This window comes from Convolutriloba macropyga, chromosome 14 (genome assembly GCF_964194025.1).
Source record: "Convolutriloba macropyga chromosome 14, txConMacr16.3, whole genome shotgun sequence".
NCBI classification, from domain to species: domain Eukaryota; kingdom Metazoa; phylum Xenacoelomorpha; order Acoela; family Convolutidae; genus Convolutriloba; species Convolutriloba macropyga.
The window spans coordinates 3184791-3210094 of NC_134481.1; the positions used below are offsets into that span (position 1 = coordinate 3184791).

At 36.6% G+C, this 25304-nt stretch overlaps 1 protein-coding gene across 1 annotated transcript in view; it reads left to right on the plus strand.

The window, feature by feature from the left end:
* Positions 1-25304, plus strand: part of LOC142353380 (uncharacterized) — a 109381-nt gene that overhangs the window by 39561 nt on the left and 44516 nt on the right. The window contains exon 2 of the mRNA XM_075405611.1: positions 8609-8802. Coding sequence (XP_075261726.1) covers positions 8609-8802 — 194 coding nt within the window. The remainder of the gene's footprint in view (positions 1-8608; positions 8803-25304) is intronic.

Genomic DNA, 25304 nt, shown 5'->3' on the forward strand with positions numbered 1-25304 from the left:
AGCTAATTTGACTGCTGGTCTGTTCAGCTCTCCAGTTGATGCCTTGATTTCGAAGGATCGTGCTATTCCGTCCAATCCATTGTGGCATTTCGCAATTCGACCCATTGGCCAAATACTTCTCGGAGTGAACTCTTGCAATAACCAGACTAAATCGCCTTCTTTCAATCGTTCTGATTCTGTTCTCCACTTTGGTCGGCTGATAAGATCTGATGTGTACTCTGTTTTGCAAAGGTTTCAAAAAATGATCCAGTAATGTTTGTGAGTAAGAGAACTCCTTTTTACTAAATATTCGGCTGGTTGATGTCAACGGTGCGAAAGGGCTGTAAGGGCGTCTTAATAAGAAATGATTAGGGGCTAGTGCTTCTTCATTGTTTGTGTCTGAGGAGACATATGTAAATGGTCTGGAGTTGAGAAGTCCTTCAGTCTCGGCTACAATTGTCTGAAAAACTTCGGCTTTCAATTGTTGGCTGCCTAAAATTATGAGCAAAGTGCGTTTGGCAGACTGAATGAGCCTTTCCCATATACCGCCGAACTGAGGACTAGAGGTGGATTCATTTTCCATGAAATATTTTGCTGCTGTAACTGGGACTTGATGTAGTTGTTGTCAATACTGATTTTGCTCAGATTTAACATCTTTTTTGATGATGTGAAGTTTGATCCATTGACAGAAATGATTAGTTCGGGATACCCTCGTCGGGATACAAATCTTCTTATGGCTAGTAGGCAACTATCTGTGTCCAATGTCTGACAAACCTCCAGATGCACAGCTCTAGTGACAAGACAGGTGATCAGACATACATATTGTTTTTCCAATTTGCGATTTCGGTGCTTGATGTAAAAGGGTCCGAAAAAGTCTAAGCCAACACTTAGAAAAGGGTATTGTTTCTTTGCCTCTGCGAATCGGAAACTGGGGAGGTCGGCCATGAGGGGAGTAATATTTTGTGCTCTCCATCGTCGGCAAATGAAGCATGTTTTGCTTAGTTGTTTCAAAAATCGTCTTAGACCTATGATAATGAAATCTTGCTGCAGGTGTACTCGGACAAACTCTGTTCCAAGCTGTCTACAGACGTTGTGGGCTTGTTCAATTTTTAGTTTAGTAATACTATTCTTACTGTCAAGTATAATTGAATGTTTTTGGCTGTAGGGTATTTTAGCGTGCTTTGAGGTGCCTCTTGCTCGTATTAAAACAACTTTGTCCAGGAAGGGGGTGAATTGCAATAACTTGTCCCGCTTGTTTAGTTCTTTTCCTCGTTCAAGGTATCTTTTGCTATCAGAAAAAGTTTTATGCTGTGATTGTCTTAATAGATGGCGTCGTGCGTCGTCAAAACTGTTGGTGACTGGTCGTTTTCGGAAAGTATTGACTGCTTTCATTACTGTTTCGGTTCGTCGCATAAGTTTATTCCAGCTAGATAAATCATTAGTGTCAATAATTGTGTTTGAAGTTTCTGTACCTAAAACGTTTGTCGCTGTAAATTGCTGGTCTCTTTGGAAATTTGGAACGGTATTTTCTAAGAGAAATTTTAGCGCTGACAGCCATTTTTCTTTCAAGTCTGTTAACGAAAGTCCTCTTGTTCCGTGATCTGCAGGGTTGACTTTACCGGGTACAAAATTCCATTTTTCTGACTTAGAGTTTGCTAAGATTTTTGCAATTTTATTTGCTACAAATAAAAAAAACTTTTTGGTGTATTATTGATTTAATCCAACCTAATGTGACCATACTGTCAGTCCAGAATTGAATCTTGTCAAAGTGTGCTGTCATTTCGCTTCGAACAAAAGAGCAAGTTCTGGTCCCATAGCTGCTGCTTCTAGTTCTAACTTCGAGATGGTTGTTGTTTTAATGGGTGCAACACTTGCTTTGCTAGCAACAGATTGAGTTGTTATTTCTTCTGCGCTTCTTGATCTGATGTATATTGTCGTTGCTATTGCTGTACTTGATGCATCGCTAAATATGTGAAGTTCATGCTTACCATCTGGGTTGGGGATCAGACACCTGCTAATAGAAATTTCTGGCATCTGCTCATATTTGCCGACCCATTGCTGTAAGTCGTGTTGGAACTCTCTTGGAATCTGATTATTCCAGTTGTTACCTTGTTTCACTATTGATTGAAGAATGCATCGTACTCTAATGGAAAACGGCGTGATGATTCCAAGGGGATCAAACAATGATGCGGCGAGTGACAGCAATTGACGTTGTTGCGTGCTTTTGACATCCAGTTTTAAGTCTGGTCTTTTGAAGATGAAAATATCTTCCTTGGCATTCCACATTTGTCCTAAAATACGTTGCTCTATCGCTGTGTCTGCATTTTCTCCAGTTATTTTCATGACGGTGTTTGGTTCGTAACTAAAAAATTTTCTAAGCTTAAAGCCACATTTTTGTAACGTATCCTTTACTTCTCTTGTTGTGATTGCTGCGGTTTCGGTTGTCTTAAAACTTTGAAGGTAATCATCCATGTAGAAACTGTTTCTTATGGCTGAGTAGGCTTCAAGATTACTTAATTTGATATCTTCTGCACATCTGTGGAGTATGTATATTGCACATGAAAGGGAAAAAGGTGCACCGAATATTAGTCTCTTGTACTTGAAAGTTTTTTCCTCTTCATCTTTGTTCCACAAATCTGAGTGCGTCTTGGTTTTCTGTTCTTATGGCAACTTGCATGAACATCGCTTCGATATCACTGCAATCTTGTACTGCCGAAATCTCAGAAGAAGTAGTAGATCTGGTCCGGTCAAAACAGCTTTGTTAAGTGAATGTCCTTTGTACACTGAAGCTGCATTTGTGACTCGTCTTACTTTTTTTTTCATTTTATGTTCAACGGATTGGTGTGGAAGATACCAAAGTTGAGAAGTCATAAAGTTGGGTTGACGTTGTGTCTCTTCAACAAATCCTTTTTCAATGTCTGCTTCGATGGTTTGGTTGTAACGAAAAAATAGGTCTGGTTCTTGTTGAAGTCGGTTTTCAAGTGAATGTAATTGTGCTTTGGCAAGAAAGTAGTTGTTTGGTAGCTTAGTGTCATCTTTCCAAGGTAGTCCGATCTCATAACGGGAACCGTTGTGGCATGTCGTCCTTTTTAGTGTTTCGAGAGCTTTCCTGTCATCTGCTGTCAGTGTCTTTTTTCCGCTCACTAAATTTTTTTCCTCCATTGTCCAAAACATCTGAAGCTTGTCGTTCTCTATATCCTGTTCTGGTTTTTTATTCTGTTGTAAAGCGTGATGTTGTAACTGATTTCTGTTTATTACTGGTTGGCTTGCATTTCTGTGGTATTGGTCCCGTAACGGTCCATCCAAGCTGTGTCAAGACTACGTATGGCGTTCCGTGTTGTCCTGTTGTGAATTTGAGTGGTACTGTTGCTATGAAAGCATCCGCTCCGATTAAAACTCCTTATTTGTTATCTCCTATTTGTGGAGATGTGATGATGGTAAGATGATCGTAGTCGGCGCATATAGAGTTCAACATCTCAACGGGTACATTCGGCATTTGAAAGTCAGATGCTGACGTGGCGTACACCGGTAGGTTGAAAAGAGGTCGGGTGCTGTTCAGTGATCCAATTCCCAACTTCAGTTGATGTTATGATGTGTTCTCCGTAACGTGAAGAAATTGGTACTGCAATGTGATCTGTGTTTTTTATTCCGAGTGCTTTTGCCATTGAGTTTGTTATTTGTGTGTTGTCGCTCCAGCTATCCAAAAGAGTATTTGTTTCTATTGATACGTCTTCTGTGTAAAGGATAACCGGAATGGCTTGAAGATGAACTTGAGGTTGTATCCACGAACTGATTTGGTTGTTGCTGCATGTGTGATTTTGTGGTCGTGGGTTGCTGTTGTTGTTACAGTTTTGTTGCCTTTGGCTTTGAATTTGTGTGTCTGTTTGATTATGAGAATGTCCGGTGTTCTGTTGTCGTGAATTTGTATTTAGCATGAAGTTGTTCGGATTGTTATAATTTCTTTTGAAGGTGCTTCCATTGTTGTTGTTGAGATTGTAATTCTGATTGAAACAGTTAGTGTTATTGTTTTGACCAAAAACATTACGTGTATTGTTGTTATGATTGTAACCAACCACTCTTCCATAGTTGAATCCATGTGGTTGAAACTGTGATCTGTTTGCGGTTATCTTTTTTTGGTGTCCGTTGTTTTGTTGACGACGATTGTTGTGATAATTGTTTGCAGATTGGTTTTAAACCTGGTTGTGTGTTTGTTGTTGATGTTGCTGCTGTTGGTTGCTTTGCTGGTGCTGAGTTGGTCAAGATGTCTGTGAATTGTTGAAGTTGTTTCTGTGAATTGTTGAGTGATGAAATCCGTTGCAGTTTTCAATGCGACATCGGTAATGACTGTAACACTGTCCTTTTGGGTGTTGGGTTAGGCAATTTGGGCAAATTCTCAGTTCTCTTACTGTTTGCTGTCTTTCGTTAATATCTTTATTGAGGAATTGGTTGCATTTTCCTAGGTTGTGACTGTATCCACATATAGGACATCTTTTGTTACTTTGCTATTGGAAGAGTCTGTTTGATATTCTAGAAGAACTGTTTTCTTGATTGGTTGGTCTTTGTTATGTTGACAAATCTTCGCAAGCTTCTGCGTAATTATCGATGCAGTCCCTAAAATGTATTGAATTAGGTTGAAGAGTAGCTTGCCTCAGGACGTATTCGTTCCATCTGATTATCATTGTTGGCGCAAGTTTATCTTTTGCAATCTTAAGGACAGCTGAAGATTGAAGATCGGATGTGAAATTGTGAAGTATAAACGTTTGAACCAATTGTCTAAGAAACGCTGCAAAAGATACAAAACTTTCGGGGTTATTAATGGTCGGTCTGGGCCAGTGTTCCAACTTATCAAGGTAAGCTGCTGTAACATGCTGTGGTTTCCCGAATCGTTTTTGTAATTCTTGCAGTGCTTCATTATAGAACTCTCCGTTGCATGAGTATCCAATAATGCTATCTTTGGCTCTATTTGTGAGGGCGTTTTGAAGATATGTCATCCGTTGGGCAACTGTCAGTGTTACATTGCCATGTTTTGTGGCTTTGAAAAAACTAAACCAGTCGTGCCATCCCAATGGATCACCGCTGAAGGATTTGAGTTGAGTTTTTGGAAGATTAATGCTGGAAGTGACAGATTGTTGTTGTGCTTGTCGTGGCCAGAAAATGTTTTCTGTTGTCTGTGTATGTTGAAACTGTCTGTCTTGTTGTTGGCCAGTTCTGTTGATGTAATTTGGTAGTCTTTGGTCTTGTGCGTTGAGATTAAAATTGCACAAAGATTGTTGTTCGTTTCTGGGATTAGGTTGTTGAAGGCTTTTCTGCTCAATTCTCTGTCATTTGATTGGTTACTTTTATTGATTTTGTTCGCATCTTGATAGAAATCGATGCTTTGAAGAAATTGCTGTTGTTGATTTAGAACATGTTTGTGAATATTTGAAGCAACTTGACCTTGAGTCTCCTGAAAGTGGGTATTTGTTGAGGCGAGGTTAACATCATGGATCTTGTCTATTTTTATTTCTCTTTTCTGGCTCCTTGTCTTTTTGGTTGTAGTTCAAAATGCATTGTGCTACTGCTTAGTCTGATGTTGTCGATTAGTTGATGATCGTCTCTTTCATTGTCTGTTGATTGTGGATAATCACTGTCATTGTCTGTTGTCCGTTGATTTATTCTGTGTAAAGGCGCGATTTTATTTGATGAATGTTTCCTGTTAAAAGGATGTAAATTTTGTTGTCTTGATTGTTGCTGATGTGGCTGTGTTTTCGTTAGTGTTTTCCGTTGGTTTGGGATGTTAGTGTCAAATGTCTGATTTGAATTGAAATCAGATTCGGTACTTACTTCTGATTGGTGTATTTTTTGTTCCCTTTTAGCGTGTTTATAGGAATTGGGTTTGTCGTTTGATGTAGTGGTACCAACATCGCGTCTTATGGTGATTGGTCCAATGTTTTGCTCTTTGTAGTTAACTTCAATTGCTTCTCGGGATTTTGTCGAATCCTCATCACCATTGCTTTTTCCTTGCTTGGCTCTTATGTGATGGTCACCATTATTGTTTGGAAAACTCGCTATCATCTTTGACGAAGTGCATTCTGTGTTTGAATCATCATTCAGCTGTAATGTTCTCTCGCGGATTTGTGTGAAGTTTGTATTTGGATTGGTCTGTCTCACTGTACCCAAAATGTCTCAGAGGAAACTCAATATAGGAATTTGGGTTATACTTGTCGTTACTGTCTTTGTTGTCTGCTATTGACGTTGTATCCCCTCCTCCCATTGACGTTGTATCTGAATTGATAGCGTTCCCTATCCACTGATTATTTTGTTCTATGTCATCGTCATCTTTCTGTCCATGTTAGGGATTTCTGCTGCTTTGTTGTTGTTTTTCTGACGCGGGGAGAGTAGGTGCTTTGTCTGTGCTGCTTTCTGTTTTTGATTTGTTTCTCAAACTGTATGTCTTTTGTTGTCGATTGTAATAGGGTTTATGGGTTGTTGAGGTTTCATCATTTTGACTGTTATTTTGCTGTGGTTGTGCTCTTCTTTGGCGCTCTGGAAAATGGCTGTCGGAGTCTGTAGTAACTTCTCTTGAATGGTCTTTGCTATGTTTTTTCCACTTCAAGATAACTAGACTTCGTTCTGCTGATTTCTCCATTATTTCTTTCAATTCATTTTGCGTGAGGTTGTATTTAAAAAGGTCGTCGCTGAGTTTGTCTAACTGCAGCTTTTGTTGAGAAAGAGACTCATAGGACAAATCGATGCCCTCTAAACTTTCCTCTCGAATCATTGACTGAAGATAGTTGACATTGATGCTTCTCTAGACCATTCTGCTTCTCTCCTCTGCAGCTGTTGTTGTATAACCTTTTTCTTATTATTGACGCTGGGCATAATGATACAGGTGATTATTGCAACAGTTTTGAACTTTGTTCTTGTTTGATCTATCAGTTTGTCAGTTTTAATTTTTGTTAGGTTTTTGTAACTGCTGAATAAATCAAGTATTATCAAAAGCAACTTGAATGGACACGCGTAAGAGTATTCAGTTTGTTTGCTGCAGTAAAATAGCTGCTCTAGATGCTTTTTTTTCTTGTTGTCCTGTTAATGTGTTGAGGGTGTTATTGTTCTGGGGCAGGACGATAAGAGTGCTTCTATACAAAAGCTACAGATTTAAGTATTTTACCTTTGCAAAACAAAACTCCTTTGTTCTGAGTTTGAGCGAAAAAGCAATTAGACCTGTTTTTTTAATGAAGTGAAGTGTGGTGTGGTCTGATTTTCTTTTAACCTAAACTTTGTTGGGTCTGTTGAACTTTGCAGATAGTCAGAGAACGTCAAACTTTTCACGGAAAAATAATATCGAAATGTGTTTGTTATCGCCTTTGATGCTGACCATTATTCTTTGACGTTTAAATCTTTTTTGCAATGAACAACCTAAATCCGAAGTTTTTGTTTTTCTTTAACGTGCCCTCTGAAGTAGAAAACGTTTGACTGTAATTGCTGTGTTCTTTCTTGCTTTACATTCTTTTTGAATCAAAAAATTGGAAACTTGATTATTAACTACGATAAAAGCAAATTGTGAGTGCTGTTCTATTTTTTTGAATGTGTGTGTATGTGTATGAACACTATCTACTCCAGAGTTGAAAACAATGTACACGCTTCATGAAAACTAAAAAACGTTATTGAACGCTAATCTCATCTAGGAATATGGAAGATTATGTTGCAAATCGAAAAAGTGCAAAGCTTGTTTTTTTTTCTGTTTGTTTTCAACAGGAGCGTGGACAAACTTTTCTTATATTAGATACCAGGTATATATATATATATATATATATATATATATATATATATATATATATGATATTAGTATATAAATATGATATTAGTAGGTATTTTATAGGTAAACAATTATATAAAATTTACTTCGGATGAAGACCCTTTGATCTTTTTTGTTAACTTTGTTCTTCGTTAGAATTTGAAAATGAAATTAGGACTCTTTGGTTGCTGAGAGACAATCTTCTGTAGACGTCATTTCTCGTTACACATTTTTGTACTTAACTATTCTCCTTTCTTTCTTCTTTTTTTTTCTCAACTCTCTATCTTCTATATTCTGGTTCTTCGTTATTGTCGCTAAGTGACGGCTCCTTTCTAAAGGGCTCTAAAATACAGCAAACATTTTGAATTATAGGATCAATGGAAATAGTATTGAGAAAATTTTTTAAAGTACTCCCTGATTTTGTTTACTTTTTTCAGTGTTTCAATTTCAGAAGTTTGGTTGCTTTCAATGTGTGTGTCGTAAAAAGGGTCACCAATGTTTACTACTTATTCACAAGCGATTTCCAGATGACACTAGGTTGCACACGTGGGTAAAACATAAAACCCGCACATTTTACAAATCAAAACAAATCAGAAGTCATCAATTAATCAAAACAAATTAAGGAAATCAAGCTTGTGCTTGATAATAGGGGTCATAAAATCACCGGGGGGGGGGGGGGGCAAAATAGATACACTTTTTGTGTGATTTTTAAGTCAATAGTTAAGTTCATTGCGCAATACTGATTAAAATGTAAAGTTGATACACGGCCTCTATCTTTTTTTATCATGACTAATTTAACATTTCACGAGATTCAGTGTTGTTTTTTATCCCCAATGTTCTCCCCTTTTTTAGCAAAGGAAAACACAGAGAGTGATTTGCATCACTGGTTCTCATCAAGTACAGCTACCACAACTACTATTTCTGACACTAGTTCGACTGAGGCACTGAATACAACCCTTCACTTTATAATGACTACTTGGATCGATTCGGGTCCAAGCGAGTTTGTGCCCACTTTCAGGAGAAAACTCCTCACTGAAATGTTTATGGTAAGCAACATTTTGCTCTTTATCATCAAACTAACCTCAGAATTACCCAAGAATTTTTTTTCAACTCCTCTGCAATATTCCCTCAGTCGAAAGATAATTTTCCTCATTGCAGAGTATTCAACAAGGCGATCAAGAGAACGATTTTCTGTCCATTCCCGGACTCGACCCACAGGCAAACTCAGTACTGAACCATAGCATTTCAATTCTGATTATTTTACTCTGATCATGTCATGTTTTAGATTTTTCATGGTAAAAAGAGAACAAAAAAAAACATTTTTTAAATGATTTTAATCTGCGCCATTGTAATTTTACTGTCTGAAAATAGTCTTGCCATCGAAAAATTCTGAAAATGAGCTGCAATAAGCCGAAACAACCTATTTTTGGGTCTTCAAAACAGGGTCCGCATCGGCTTACCATAAGCTAGAAACATTCCTAGCATGCTTTTTTAAAGGAAGACTGACATGAAAAAATGAAAAGAAAGAGTATAATTGTTCCGACCCACTTGTGGGGGAGGAACTATATACTCAAATGGTTTTTTTGTTCAGACAATTTTGACCGATCGATATATTCATCGTAAAGAGTTGAGACTGGTATCATTAGAAAGCTCGTCCAGCGTAAAATATGGAATAAAAAAGATTTTTTTAATTTTCGTTTTTTACAGGGAGTTATCGAGGTTTAAACTTCTGGAAAAAGCAGAGTGAATTAACGTTGTTTTATTCACATTTTCCGGAATTTTTGCCAAAATTTTCGTCAATTTTTCTAAAATTTGTGGAAACTTTTAAGACTAGTGTCGTTAATTTTAAGGACAAACAAGCCTTGTTGATTATTCTGATTTAATTTTTTTGTCAAAAAATCTGGCTAAATATTTCAAAATTCAAACTTTTCAATCCAAAACAGCACGAAATAAGTTTCTTTAGTCCACTTTGATTAAATTTGCGGAAAGTACACACCCAAACATCACTAGTACAATCTTTGTAGACTCCGAAGGGGGCTATTCCTACTTCAACTTCCGCTGAGAGTGCTCTGTAATTAAACCTTTGCCGTTTTTTGCTAGCTATACTCGTTTATTATCAAAAATGCAGAATTTTTTTTGAGTTTTCAACTAACAAATTATCTATATCTACAATATTCGGAAAATCAATAGTTCCTAACGGACATTAAGCGTTAACAGGGCTAGTTTTGGGCCAATCTTGGACTGTTACAATCCAAAAAAGATTTCGGATTGCAATCAGTCGGTCTTTTTTTTGAAAAAAGACCTTTATTTAATAATAAAGAACAGAACATACCAAATGAAAGCTCAGGAGTGATAGGTCCAATTCACTTCCTAAGCAGCTCCAAGGTAATGCATTTAATTTTTTACTTGAAAGTTTATGATCGTTTCGACTTTTAAAAGTAATTGATTTTTAAATAAATAATGGCTTAATGAACTTTTCCTCAATTTTTTTTTTAATTTGGTCAAATTGCAGCTAAGTGTCAGCAAAGAAAGAATGCTTCTTCATTCTACTAGTTTAAAGTTTAGTCTCGATTGCGTTTTTAAGCCTGAGTTTTCGTAACTTTAATTGAATTATGATTTTCTTTTTAAGTTTTAGAAAATTTTTTTTGGGTCCTTTGGCACAGAATTGTTGACTAAAAGTGCAACAAGTTTTGTAAAGAACAGTAAGTGAACTTATCTAGTGCTTCAAATGGACAGCTAATGGCTGTTAAGACCTTGAAAAATTTTTTTCGGAAATTTTTTCAACATTAACCATTCATAAATTTATTTTCAAGAACTATAAGTCAGTCTCAGTAACTATAGAACTATTATTCAATGGCTCATAGATAAGGTTTTCAAGAGAAATACGTATGGTTTAAATGACTTCCACACTTTCTACATAAACTTTTCTACTGATTTTTTGGTTTTTGCCTATAATTACTGTTGTTTTCGTAGTCATAAGACTTATGGTGATCTCTTAATGAAAACCTATGCTTGACAAACATCCTTGTCCTCCCAACGAGGCATAAGTTAGCGTATTTATTGGCTTCCGTTGAAATCTATTGACTTTAGTGGCGTTGATTCTACGGATTTTATCAAAAATGTCGCGGTTTTAATGTGTTTGTGCATATTTGTTCATTTTTGGAAGTCATATTGTTAAAAAAGAAGAATGCCGTAGCTGTTAAAGAATTAAATGAAAATAGAAAAGTTCTTCTGAAGTCTTCATTGTTAATGGTTTTTCGCTCGACACTTTTCTCGCTCAATTTTTTTTGAATTTGCCGTTTTTCCTTTTTTTCTATTCTTTATGACGCCATAAAATACTGACCTGTCTCATAAGCTTGTAATCAAGTGCTGATTAAAGGATGTTACCCGAAGCAGTCAGTTCATAGCGAATAGACATAACGTTCATGATATTATACAGTTTCAAAAATTTTTCAAACTTTTCCGTTTTTGGTGTTCTTTTCGTCAACTTGTAACTTATTCTCGTCATTGAGAGGCCCATCCAATACCTTGTATTTCAAAAAATAACTTGTCTACTGAAATTCTTTCGTAACTGATGTTTTGTTTATTGGACAATATGTGTTCACATAAAAGCTTTATGAGTGGTATATATGTTTCTTTTTCTCTTCTTTTAGGACTTTCGGGTAATAACAGATCCCAATGAGTTTCAAATGTGGCCCATATCAGCTTATTTAGTTCTTCAGTATAGCTTTAGTTGAATTAATGTAAATAAAAATTGAAATAAAGATAAATTTTATTTAGATAATAGCTAATGATTTTATTGTCTTCAATAATTTGTTTTTTCGCAAATTGTTTGTGTTTTTGAGTTTTCTGTATCTTCTTTCCGTTCCCTTGCCTTAGTCTAAGCATAAACAGGTTGCATTGATTTCATAATAACTTTTTACTAAATTTGACAAGAATTATTTCGTTATAAGCTAGTGGTTTTTAAGACTTTTGAAATTATTTGGTTTAAAACTTGTTGGTTGATTTTTGAAGTTCGCCTCATTATTTCTTCTCTCTGTGGACTTGTTACTTAGTCTCATTAAGGTAAATTTCGATCTGATGTATGGATAGGAAAAAAGAAGTTTTTGTCGTAAGATTTTGTCGGTTTGCTTTTTGACATCGTTACTAGGAGCTTTTGAATTTAGATTTGAAATTTTTATTTTTGTGTATTTGGGTTGGTTGTTTTTTTTCTCGTAGTTTTCTTAATGGCACATCTCGTGAGTGTTGTAATGAGGCATGGCAGTATGTAATTCAATTAGTAGTTTTAAAGTTCATAGATCTATTTTTAAGCTTTTAATTCAAGTTTTTAATCTCAAACATCCGTTTTTGTTATCTCTTAATTGGTTGACAATTAAGTCAAAAATGTAGATGAGCTTGTCTCCGAACATCATGAGCGACCGCTCATTAACGAGCCTCCTTGTTTGATTACAAAACCAAGAAACAAATCAGAGAGCATATCTTTTGTTCAAGCAGTCCATACGTTTAGAGTGTTTGTAGATTGGCATCCAAACTTTCCATAAAACTCCGATGGCGTCCATAAGAGTCCATAAAAACCATGGCGATGCATAAGCAGTAGACCACTCGTAGCAGGTAACCTCAATCTAAGTGTTCTACTTTTTGTTACTCTAAACTCTGCAAAGTTTCTTTGTATGCGAAAAAATAGGAACTTTAAGGCTTGAATTGGACGAAGCGGACCTCTACCAAATAAAGTGGACGCCTTGGTCCACTTAACTTCCTTAATCCATAATACAGGGCTTTACACTGTGGGATATGGCTATAAAAGGAAAAACAATTATACTATTGTTTTATACCATTAGTAGTGAGTAAATACTGTCTCAAAAGAGGCGGGTTATCCTACGATACTTGAACCTGGGATAATATGGGGTGATCCTAGACGGAAAGGGATAAACTTTCATTCCTTTTCAGATGTGATTATCTAAGACTATTTCCAAGGCGGCAAACTTGTTTTCGGTCAAAGAGAGGTGCATGCAACTTTGTTCTAAATTGAATTTCGTTCCGATAAGAGCTGCAAGTGAACAGTTCATTGAAACGTATTTTAGCATACACATAAACGCAAATTTTATACGTTTAGAATTCAAAAGGCACAATTTAGGGAGTTAGGAACAAGTTTATTGTCTGCGTGCAACTTTTAATGCTGGTTCTTCTTCATAATCGCTACTACTTTCACTGCACTCATTAGCTTCATAATTAATGAATGGGTTTGGGGAGGAAGAGCTGGAGCTGGTGGTAGCATCAAAATCTACAATATCATTGCTATCAATATCGTCTTTGTTAATAATTGTTGTCACTGCTAATCCCGGGTCAGGTGTTTGCAAGTCTTCCGGGCTTTCACTTATTGTTGTGTCCGGCACAACAAAACTATTATTATGGTCCCAGTTTGGACTCGAATCTAGGAGGAGGTGTGCATAATTTTCCACAATTTTGTAGTCCCTCTCTATCGCTATCCCAGGAAAAATCTCCGACTCGGCATTGCTCAATTTTATAGTGGCCAAATAGTAGTGTTTTAATTCCCTCATTCAAAATGTGGCGTTTATTATCAAAAGCAGAGAGACTTATTTTTTTCGTGGAAACCGTTTTTAGAATACGCTTTTCCGAAACAATCCTTGTGTTTTCAGCGCGCAGTGTACTACCAGTCTTAAATGTATAATTGTAGTCTGCATTTCGGAGCAATATTTGGGCTGCCCTGGTTATTCCTTTGGCGGACATTTTTCGGATACCTATAAAAAGAAAAAAGCAATCAAATCATGATTATCATACAAAGTTAGTTGGTACTTTGTTAGTTTTTTTTTTGAATCATCAAACGCAAAATACTCACTAGTGGAAGTATTGATGTAAAGCTTTGGCTTCAGGAATATAACCTCTTATATAATCAACAGCAAATTTGTCTTTGGATTTTAAGATGACACGCTTATTTTCTTCGCTGTACATTTGGCGATCTTCTGGGTAGTTTGAAAAGTCAAATTGATCAAGAACATTGCTCTCTTTCAGTTCATGGTAGAGACCTTCACTATTGATCCGGTATAGCAAGCTATCAGGTTCACTATAGAGTAACCGACAGTCGAATGAAGAACGCATTGTTCCATAGTTTAACTGATACTTGTAGCATTTCGCTAGATCAAGTATTGTGGCCCCTACTATTGTTGGTGTATCCCAATAGATCTTTCTTGAGCGGGAGGAGAGAGCTGCCATGTTCTCGCCAAACACTTTGAATTTATCAAACTCAAATTTGCTTACTATGGTAAGGGTTCGTCTTGCTTCTCTCGTAAGCTCGATTTTTATCAGTCGACGTTCCGGTTCGCAGTTTTTCCCACAAGCGGCGTTGTTCATCAAATTATAGAAACACTTCTCAAATTTATTCGGATCCGGTCGTCTCTTCTCACCGTTCAGGGTTATTTAGGGTGTTAACCAACTGCTGTGAGTAAACTGTAGCACACGATGCATTTTCCTAACGACGAATCTCAAGTTAACATACAGTTTCAACAGCTTGTAATGCAGCACATAATGTTCTTTGTCGTAGAAAGTCTGCAACAGTTTTGGAACTTTTGAGGGGGGTAAGTTGTGACACTCGCGCAAATTTACTTGGTAGTCGCTGAGCCAGTCATCCTCAACAATATTTTTTGGTGGTGCGAGAGGGAAGTCCTGATGGTAACCGTGTAGACTTGCTGGATAATGCAAGTCGACTTCCACGAAGTAACCGACAGGGTTATCATCAGGACAGTTTAGTATCTCAGCCAGTGTAATATCAGAATTTTTCGTAAAATCTGACTGAGAGAGATTTTCAGTCTGCATGACGCCACCGTATAGGTTATTGGCGTCCACGCAGAAGCCAAATGCCGAGCGTTGTGAGGAGTCATAATCTGGTAAATATTTATTATTTGCTGTAAACTTTCTCATCTCGTAGACTGAACATACTCCTCCACGTAGTGCTCCCTCTATTGTAACGAGTTGCTCGCGTTCTGTCAGCAATTCGACCTCTGCCTTGCATATTCTCAAGGATGCTTCCTTAGCCATATTTGGCAGTGTGTAAAAGTGCATGCAATCGAGTTTTTAGATGGAGAAACTAATATCTCTGTGGAACTCACAAAGGCATGCCAGAAGAGCGCAATCGGTTTTCAGGTATGCATATTGGTAATTTTGTAGAGTTTGACAATTCAGAGTGTTCCACATCGTCTTGGCGTTGTTCAAGATTTCTTGAGTTATTGTTACTGCGTTTCCTTCTAAAGTGTTACGCCATTCATTAAGAGGCGGTGAGGATTTTTTGCTAAAGTATTCTCCACCGCTAACATATGAATAGGGGTAATATCGTTTTTGCTGGAGGAGCTTCAATTCTGTTGAGGATAGGTTAGGAAAGACAGAAGCAAGTATTCCAAAACGATCTCTTGGCAAAATGTCAACCAACTTTTCGAGAGACGGATTCATCTATTCGGACGAATCAATAAACCTCAGATTTTCATACCTTTTGATCACTTTTCCATCATCTAGGGTTATGGTCTCCACGAATACTCCAAAGTTCATGGAAATGTATTTTCCATCAGTAGACGGAATTACACTTACAGTGATCATTGGCTCACAATATTGCAGGGCTACGCAAATGTGATGAAGATCATATTTTGTATATTATGACCCACCACAGGGGTAAAGTTGACGTTCCGTCGTGCTCGGTTGCCTTTTTCAAGAACCCAGCCAAGAAATTGTCCGCTTTAGTGGCAGTGATCCATATCACTTGATGACTATTCATCATCATTATCGTCAAAGGGCTCGTTACATATCAAAGATTCGCTAGCTGCTTTTTTCGGATACCGACTACGGCCACCTCTCAAGAAAGAAAAAGCTAATTTGCGCTTGTATATATCCTAGGCTAGTGTAAGTAAAATGTTTACAAATTCAGTAATGCAACCTTCAGAGCTGTTCACGTGGAAGAAGATGGGTTTTGTTGAATAGTGATCAATTACCGCAAGTGATGAATTACCCACAGGGCTAGTGTTTTTCAATAACTCTGGTGTATGAGTTGTTCCCGTGGCGTGTGCATCCTGCTGCAGTTCACAAGAAGGATTCGAAGTCAAAGTAAATGACTATTGGAACAAACCAGGCCGCGGCCAAGTTTTTGAATATATATAAATTTTTCCCGGAGCTGGTAATCGAACAACAGCCGGCGGATTCTCACAGCATATCTCCATATGTTCGGTAAGCCTTGCAAGGCCTTCTTCACACAACCAGAAACATTTCCGGCAAATATGAAACGCACAGCGGAATTTATTAATTCGGAGTTCACAGACTACTTTAACCAATTTGATAATCAATACATAATGGTAACAGTCAGCTTCGTATAAAAACAATAGATCCATTGTGAAGTTTGAAACAAACTCTGACACTCAGAGTGGAAATAAGTCTCTACAATCATAACCAAAAAAGTTGATTTGAACTTCATTGAGATTTTCGAAGAGATTGATGTGTTCTAGACCCATGGGCATATCGAAGTGTCCAGTTATTTGATGAAGGTTGGCTTGCTTGTAAGTTTCTGGTGAAGTTTTGTCTGTGTTGTAGCTCCTTCGTGGTAGATCTAAGCTAAAATTGTTATGCATATGATATGCAGCAAAATAGCAATAAAAAAAGCAATTTGCGTCCTCATGATTACGGATATTAAGTAAATCGTGGCAATTTTGTATTTTTGAAGTTAATGCAATGTACGATGAGCCGGTTATAGGTCGGTAAAGGGCAAAGTTCACGATTTTTTTGATAAATTTCTCAAGCACCCAACCACTACCATTAGAGGCAAATGTCGTTAGCTCTATCATCATCTTTCGACCATAGTTCAAAAGATCTCACTGCTAAGAATCGGAGTATAAACGGTTGTCATGTGCGTAACTTGCATAAATTTGGATGAGCTCATCTTCCTGATCTTCGTTTTGACTCGGTTTTCGGAGTTGAAGATGAGCACTAAATTGAACTTTCTGTGATCATTGTGAGAGTTTTTGTTCTATAAGCGAATCGATTTGTGGTTTATGCTGAAGCATGAACTGAGCATGGTCTGTGTTGGCTTGTGTTGTTGATGACGGCAGATGGTAGCTCTGAAGAGTACCATTAAAGGCAGTTTCAGCCGGTGCTTGAGTTGGTTGGAATTGATCACCAAATACAAGTAAAGATTGCAAAGAACTCATATGCTGAGCAAATGGTTTGGTGTCGTTAAAGCCCATATAGCAGGACCGACAACAATTTGTAAGTTTTTGATGACAAGTACTAATGTGTTGCTCCAGTTCAGAAAATTTTCTACAAGTGAATGTACAAATACAACAGGTAAAGACCTACTTCGTCGGGTGGTAGCGATGCTCATGGCGAGATTAATTTCCTCTCTTAGCAAAAGTTGCTGAACAATATATGCAATTGAAAACCATAGTCGAAAAATTCAAAATCCAAAAGTTAGCAGAGATAATAATTTTTTTCGTACACATGTAACTCAACTTCAAATGGCCAATTTATTTCTATTCCAAACGAGGATCTTATAAGAAGCGCGCAATTCAAACATTCAACAATTTCGAATTTCATTGAACAACAGGAGCGCGCTTTTACTATTTTATCGCGCTTTAGTCAACTACTATGAACATATCAAGTTGCGTTGAACTAAAAGTAGCGCTTGACTCTACGTTTCCCACTGAACAACCTTGACAGGATAAAACTTGTTTGATATTTTGGAATTTTTGGTACAATATACAGAAAGACTTTTTTAAACAATGGGTAATTCCTTTTTGATGTTAGGTATATGTGATGTGCCAAAGCATATCAATTGCAGTTTTTTGGTTTGTTTAAAGAGATTTTAGGTCAAGTCAAAGGAAACTTTTATGAAATTCAAACATATATTTTAATTTTTTTTTCTTCATTTTGATAGCTAATATGCTCTAACGCTACAAAGGAAAAGAAACAAGTGTTTCAACCCTTTAGATGTAATGTTACACTTTAGTAGCCTAACTAAAAAAAATTTGATTTGATTTCCACATCTTTAGAGAAAGTTTTGAGAAAAATTCCTCATCTTTATCAAGAAAAAAGTTAGGTTTTCTGTCAATCATGATCAATCAGTTTCATCTCGTGACAGCTAATGACAAGCATCCTGTTGCAAGCATTTTTCGATGACAGCTGTTATTATTATTTTTCGATGACAGGTGTATCATTATTATTTCGGGTACTTCAGTTGTTAATAAATGCCACATGTTAATGAGACCCTAATGTCCAGATGTTTTGAAAATAGTTCAAGAAGCCGTTTTTCGGCCCTGATCCTTATTACCAAAAGTGACAATCATGTATCACTGATTACAAATGCGTAAAAAATGTGTAGTGTATTTTCATTTTTACTAATTAGACTAATTATGTGCTATTTAGCTGTTAATTAATGGTTAAAGATCTCATGAAGAATTGAGTACAAATTGATGAGCGTTATGAGCTTTTTTGTAGTGCAGTGTCTGATAGTATCAACCCAATAGTCAGTTTCATCCCAACTATCTGTTAGAGCCGATTCTTTTGCGGTCAAATGTCACCATGAAAAACAAAAAACAATATTCGTTTTTCTTCAACTTTTTTTAGACAAAACGTGGTGAATTTTTCATATCGGTAGCCAAAAACAAATCACCTGGTGATGACGTTCAGGTTCTGAGTTTTCGTTACGTCGAAAAAAATTTTTAATAAAAAAATACGATAAAATCTCATTTTTTAAACAAAAATCCCATTCTTTTTTCCTCATTTTTGCTGAAAAACTGATGTTTTACTAATTTAACTAACACGTGAAGGTATTCCCAACAGGAGCGTTGGTATTATGCCAGCATACCAAGAACAATTTGTTTAATGAGGTTTCTGCTAGAAAAGATTTTTTGCATTTTTTTTGAAGGCTTTGTTCGAACCTAATTTTACATTATAATAGCTTTCACAACACGTTTTCTCTCAACCAATCAGAAGCTTGGTTGTTTCCTATTATATATTACCTTCTGAACATGCTTGAACATGTCCATTTTGGAATTTTTCTCTCAAGTTTTCTAGCTGAACAATACTGTTTACATGATACAATTGAACATGTTTTTGAACAAGTCCAATTTTGTAAAATTCTGAATCAGAAGTCTGCTAGCCATGTAATAAGATTAAAAGAAGAGTGTCAATTTGTGAGCTATTCACAAATGCTGAACACACAACACACCAAAATGCAAAGGAACTTAAGTTCAATATTAAATAAGTTGTTAGAGGTCGAAAAAAGCCGTTAGAGAGTCTTCTTGTATTCGTTTTTTGGTGCTGCGCACACTACTGGAGTTTCGAGCAATTAGGTGTCTTGAAATTGGCTGAATGTGTCTGCTTTTGTAGTGTCTGAAAATTTGAACCAGATAAAATGTTAACATCAAACTGACTTGTACTTGCAAAATTGTCAGAGATCTTGTTCTTCTTCTGGAAATCCTCAAAGAACGACGGATTTGGGGTTGGAGTAAAAGTTGGGTTTGGATCCACAACACGAGTTGTTGGAATACTGACTGAAACACTCGGTGGCTCACTGTCTGGTGAGGATGGTGATAATTTTACACCCTAAATATCAGCCAAATTTTCTTAGGTTTGATTTGTGCCGAGTTGATTCGCGAAAAACGGCACACAATCGCAGTCGAATCTCTTCAAGATACGTCTCACTTCTTCCGACAAAGTGTCTTCAGTTGAAAAAATTTGTGGTATAGTTATTGGTCGTAAGTGCACTCCAGAAGTAATGAAACTGCATTCAGCCGGCTCCGTTTTCTCCGATAGGGTAACAATTGCGTCAGAAAACAGCTTCGGTATCACACAATGCTGGTAAGTGTACCACTAATCGTTTTTTCTTCTCTGTTGTATCAGAACGACAGAATTTTTGAACACTGTTTGTTAATCAAGAGTTCTCTCAAAAGAAAAAGCAGACTCATCAAGATTTTTCTTGGACATTATTTTGAAGTTTGTTTTCAAGTGCATCTATTCTAAATTATCTTGTATGTAAAGTACATGTGTCCCTACACTATTAATTTTTAACTCTCTCCACACAGAAATGTGAGGTTGTGTTGATAAATTTATTGCTTTTTATATACAAAACACATACTGGTTATCTTTGTTCGCAAGTAGGTTCAAGTAACTCAAGGTTTATAGAGGTATGCCTTTAATTAACTATTATTGAAGGTTACAAACGTATAAAGGTCTAAAATGAATAGTCTCAAGTATGCCGTGGGGCGTACTTGAGACTGTATCTATCAATCACTTGGATTTAATTAAAAAACTGACGACACTAGATTGATCCCAACTCGCCGCGCCTCCTAACTTCGTAGTTATTTACATTATCTTGACTGAAAGTGATAAAGCGAGTTGCCTACCGTGCCTTTTATTTCTTCAAAAGACACACAGTTTGGAGATTGCTATTTCGACAATTCCAGACTGAAAACCGTTTGGTCAGGGCAACTTTAAAAACGTATGAAAGAACCGGAACATATGTGTATCTAGAGTTGATCAAGAAAGCGGTCGAGGATTACGGGTTTGAACAGATAATTTCTCTGACTCTAGAAGAGTGTGGAAATTTAGTAAAAAAGCAGAAAAAATACGTGAAGCTGCAACGCAAGATTCCCCATCAAACCCAACCCCAGCAAAGAATCAGAAATTTTTATCAGTGTAGTGAAGATGGTAGAAGCAATGTTTGAAAGCTCTCCCAACTATTTCAAATATTTTCAAAAGCAGTTCAAATTTTTAATTGTTGACGAAAAATTAAACTTAACAGCTTTGAATAACTATGCTGTGTGTCCTCATTTTGAGTACAAATTGTGTCAGTAACCAACTAACCATTTTCTTTTTTTGATTGAGAGTCCAATCAATGTTGAGACCATGAAGCCAATCAAAGCTTTAACTGTTTCTTGATAGCTTCACAACCTTCAGACACTTATTTTCAACTTCAACACGTCTGGAATTCAAAGAAGAAGATACATTTTCAAAATTACAGCTTGCCGTTGACTTTAATAACAAATCTGGAGAGAAAAGGGATACCGTAAATGTTCTTAAGCGACTTCCACACTTGGCAACAGCTGGAAAAAAACTACAAAAACTACAGCTGTCACTAGTGGAATCTCAAAAAACATCAACTCAAAAGATCAACATCAACTGTCCCACAGAAAACATTTCACAATTTTGTGTTTCCTACAATTTCTTCGAAAACCCAAAATGACCAGTTTAGTAGTGAAGATTTGAAAAGAGTAGAATCAAATTTCAGTTGTCCTCATTCTGGTGATTTTTGTCAGATTATGAATATATTTATGAGTGGTTTGGAAAAATTAAACATTGATTCTGACTTACTATTTGTTCGTCTTGTATATGAAAAAAAATCAGTTTTTAAAAAAAATTATTTCACAATGTTAGTTTTGTTAGAGCATTATGCGAAGAGCAAAGCGAATGAATTGAAAATTATTACAATTAACAATTTGTCTCTTATCAAATACTAAATGAGCGATAAAAATACAAAACAGTCCACACAATTCTGAGTTTTGATTTTGAATTGGTTGGTTTTCAAGTAATTGGTAAAACTGTACATTATTTTTTGCAAGTCGTTGATAAATATTCTTGTAAGAAGACAAGGGTCGTCCAAGGGGATCAGCAAACAGAAGATGGTCGTTCTTTTTACATATGAGGAGTCAGTGCGTGCCAGGAGTTTCAGATTTTGACTAAATTACTGTTAGAAAAGTGTTTGATTTCAATTTTGAAGGAAAATTGTCTACTGAAAATACACCTCGATATTTGTGCTTTAGTTTTTGACATCTCTGAATTAAACAATTATTATCGTCTTCGTCCATCAGTTTATTAGAATATGATTTTTGACACACGTCCGCAGTATCAACAGAAATTGTACTAGATTTTTCTCCAAAAAAAATTTTAATGTTGGTCGGTAAGGCTAGTGAAAACTTCAACTCGATAGATATGGAACAGTTTGTTAGCTCCAGGCGGATAAAATTATGAGAAGCTTGTTGGGTGCTAATCGGATCAAATACCATTCTAAAATGGTTGGGATGGTCTGACAGACTTATTCCGTGCCCATTGTCAATATAGGCTAAATCTGATATTGTATTAAAAGAAGGCGTTTGTTATCAGTTGTAAATGTTGGCTTGTCGGCCACTGGTAACCCGTTGCGATAAATATATATCTGTTCTATGTCAAATTTTTGTAAATGAAATGGATTTTGCATGTTGTTGCCCAAAATAGCTTTGTTTGTATTGAGACAAATTGCTACTCTTCGGATTGGCTCTCATGCAAAAAGATCCTCTTGCTTCCAACTATGGAGACCAGTTGAAGCCAGAAACGTCTTTGTCAAAGTTTCAAAGTAGGGATAGGCAGCCGGTTTAGTAAGCAAGTTTTTTCAGTGGCAGAAACGACATCGTTATTCAATGTCATCTTGCGAACGTAAAAATTAGCTTCAACAATTTTCACCTTGTAATGTTTTGCAGCATCATCCAAAACGATAACAAAATCATCAATAGATCTTCTGAATGCAATACGAAGAGTTACACAATTGAGCAGATGTTTATCACTTGTGAAAAAGTCTACAGCTATTTTACCATAAAAAGTGCATTCTGCTGACTCTCTGACAGAGTTTTTTCTTCGAGCAATTTTCCCTGCTTTCATTGCAGATGAATCTTCTTCGTAAGAGTAGCCTTTATGTGCCACCCAAGTATTCTTTGCATCTTTGTCATGTGAGAACTCAGTCTCTATAAAACTCTTGTGTGCGTAATTTCCATTTGCGTTAGAGAATTTCAACCCGTTGGCTGACACTGTGCAGTCAGAGAAAAGTGAATGCAACACATTATTGCAAAAGTAAGAAGCGTCGGTTTTAGCAGTGTCAGCAGTAGCTGCCCCATAAAATTTGAGATCAGCTCCCAAATATTGAACAATTTTGCATTTGATTTCCAAAAGGTTTTTTTGTGAGTCAGTAAAGTTGTTACGGGCACCAGTTAAATCTAACTCTAACATGGGTCCATCATGACTATAAACAGGTCCCTTTGACAAAAAACTTCCATGGAAAGTCACCAAGAGGGCCGGCTTCTCAAACAGATCCAAAGAGCTATGGGTTGCTTTGTTCGGTAACAGGTTAGCGATCAAATTTAAGAAATCAGACCGACTTCTATTTGGAACTTTTTGTTTTGAAATGAACAATTTTTGCTTGTTTAATGTTTTTCTTGGTTATTTTTTTGAGCGACTCCTAATAGTTTTTCTTTGTAGTCTTGATCCCCCTGTTTGTTTTTTAACAGTGTTGCTTATTGTATTTTGAATGCTTGTTTGTGTGATTTTTTACTGCTGACAACGTCTAACAACTCTGAAACACTTTGCCTTAAATGTACTTCTCGATACGTTTTGCAGTAGGACGAATGAAACGTCGAGCTAGGGGTAAATCGGCCCACCCAATTCTCACAGCTTATGCTCCAAAACCGCTGTCTCTTTGGCTGTGTTGGCCAGAGAAAATTGTTAAGGATGTTGCTTGGTTAGCGTAATAAGAGTCCATGCTAATTGAAAATTTTTTTGAACTGAAATCTTAAAAAGACTTTACCGGTTCCCGAAAAGGGAACCATTTCTCCCGTCTCTGTGCGAAGCTCAATGAATTTTGATTGTATAGTGATTTATAGGAGGTTTTTGTAATCTAAATTGTAAAAAACAATTCGATGAGTTGGTTCAAGCTCGCTGACACTACTGGTTATCAGACGTTGTTTTGAATCAATGACTCGAAACAAAGGGCTCTTGTATCACCAACGTACTGTTACTCAATAATATTCGTATATAAAAAAAACAAGTGCTTTCCTGAGCAAAGATCAACGGGAAATTTTCCATAGTATGCTGCGGTTACATCACTCTTTGTTAGTCTGTTTGATGTTGCGCTTTTCATTTTGTACCCCATGGGTACTCCACTGCCATCTGGAACCCCCAAAAACCTGATAATGCTCGGAATTTTTTGCTGGGAAAAGTAATTCCTTCATTTTTACCTATCAAAATTTCAATCTTTCCAGTTTTCTTGATCTCTCTTAGTGAAATGTTTGGTAGTCCAACAGTTAGTATGTCAAAAACTGAGTTATAAGTTCCTGTCATGATAGACAATTTTTCCCCGTTATACGGACGAGAGATCACATTGGCTTCGGTAGCCCTTTTCCGGCTGTTTTATACACTTTTAAGCTATATACTACCATGTCTCCATTTACAATATGCTCAATTTTTGTGGGGAAAATGAACTCACTGAGAGCTACTCTCCAGTCACCAGCGAGTTGAATTTCATCATTGGAAAAGTTTCGAAATGAACTGAGAGTGTTAGCGTCAAAAATTTCCATTGAAGCGGATGGAATAACATGCACAGTGAATTCATCCGTGAAACGGTTCTCACTCATTTTGTTTCTACAAGAACAAGTTGTAACTCTGTTTGATAAAATTTTCCGTCAATTTTTTCACCGTTTGCATCAATAAGTCAATACGTTGGTCGATTGAAGGTTGCTAAGTTTTAGACTTCGAAAACTTCGTCGGTGAAAGATTGTTCATACCCTTTCCTGAAATCTTCGTTCTTTTTGACAATTCTATTGAAATCTCCAACGTAAAATTTGGGTCTCTGAGACTTGATTGTTTGAGCGCTCCAAGAGGCAAGTAGTGGAACATCCTTTTTAGTGAAAATATTTGGAGCAAGTTTGGTTACTCGGTTGACCCGTGAATTAATTGTTTTCACAAATTGATCCAGTTTATCTATAAACCAGAATTTCTTCAAGGTACTTGTCGATATTGTTTTTTAGTGATCGAATGATCCGTTCTTCGAATGCAGACTTTTTTCACTAAAAGTGCTGTATAAATGAATTCCTCGTTTGTTGCATAAGATTTTGAAGGCTCCAAGAAACTCTGTACCATTTTTAGGCTCCAAAAAACTCTGTACCAACCGATGCAGTTTCCGTTGCATACTATGTTTTTAAGGGCTCCACACGAATCTGGAAAGACAGTCGACTGCAACCAATAAATATTTAACATTCCTTTTATAATTTGCTAGTTTGTCCACATAAGCCAAGTCAACGGACCAAATTTCGTGTATGTCTTTTACTAGTACTTTAAGTCTAGAAATCACAAATGAATTGGGCGATACTTTGTTAAAGATGGCTTGGCTTTCAAGTATGACTTAACATTACCAAACCAAACATTTGCTATGGTTTTTTAGTCATGTTGGGTTTTCTAACGATGCAGGTCCCTAAAAATATAGTGGTTCCAACGTTTTTTCTCAGAAGAAGTAAGACCATTTTTGCTGTCTGGTTTCGTCTTCTGTCGTCTTTTTTCGTGTGCCCTTTTTTGTTTCGTTGGTAACTTGATAACCGTTTCCTGATTGACCTTGTGGGCTTGCAAAGTTGTCTTCTTCGCTTCCAAGATCTGTTTGGCATAGGTATTTGAAACTAAATGAGATGGAAGTTCGAGAGCTAATAATGCTCTAGAAAATTTTTGAGTATCAGTTTTTTTTACTGCTCTGTGTTAAAAGTTG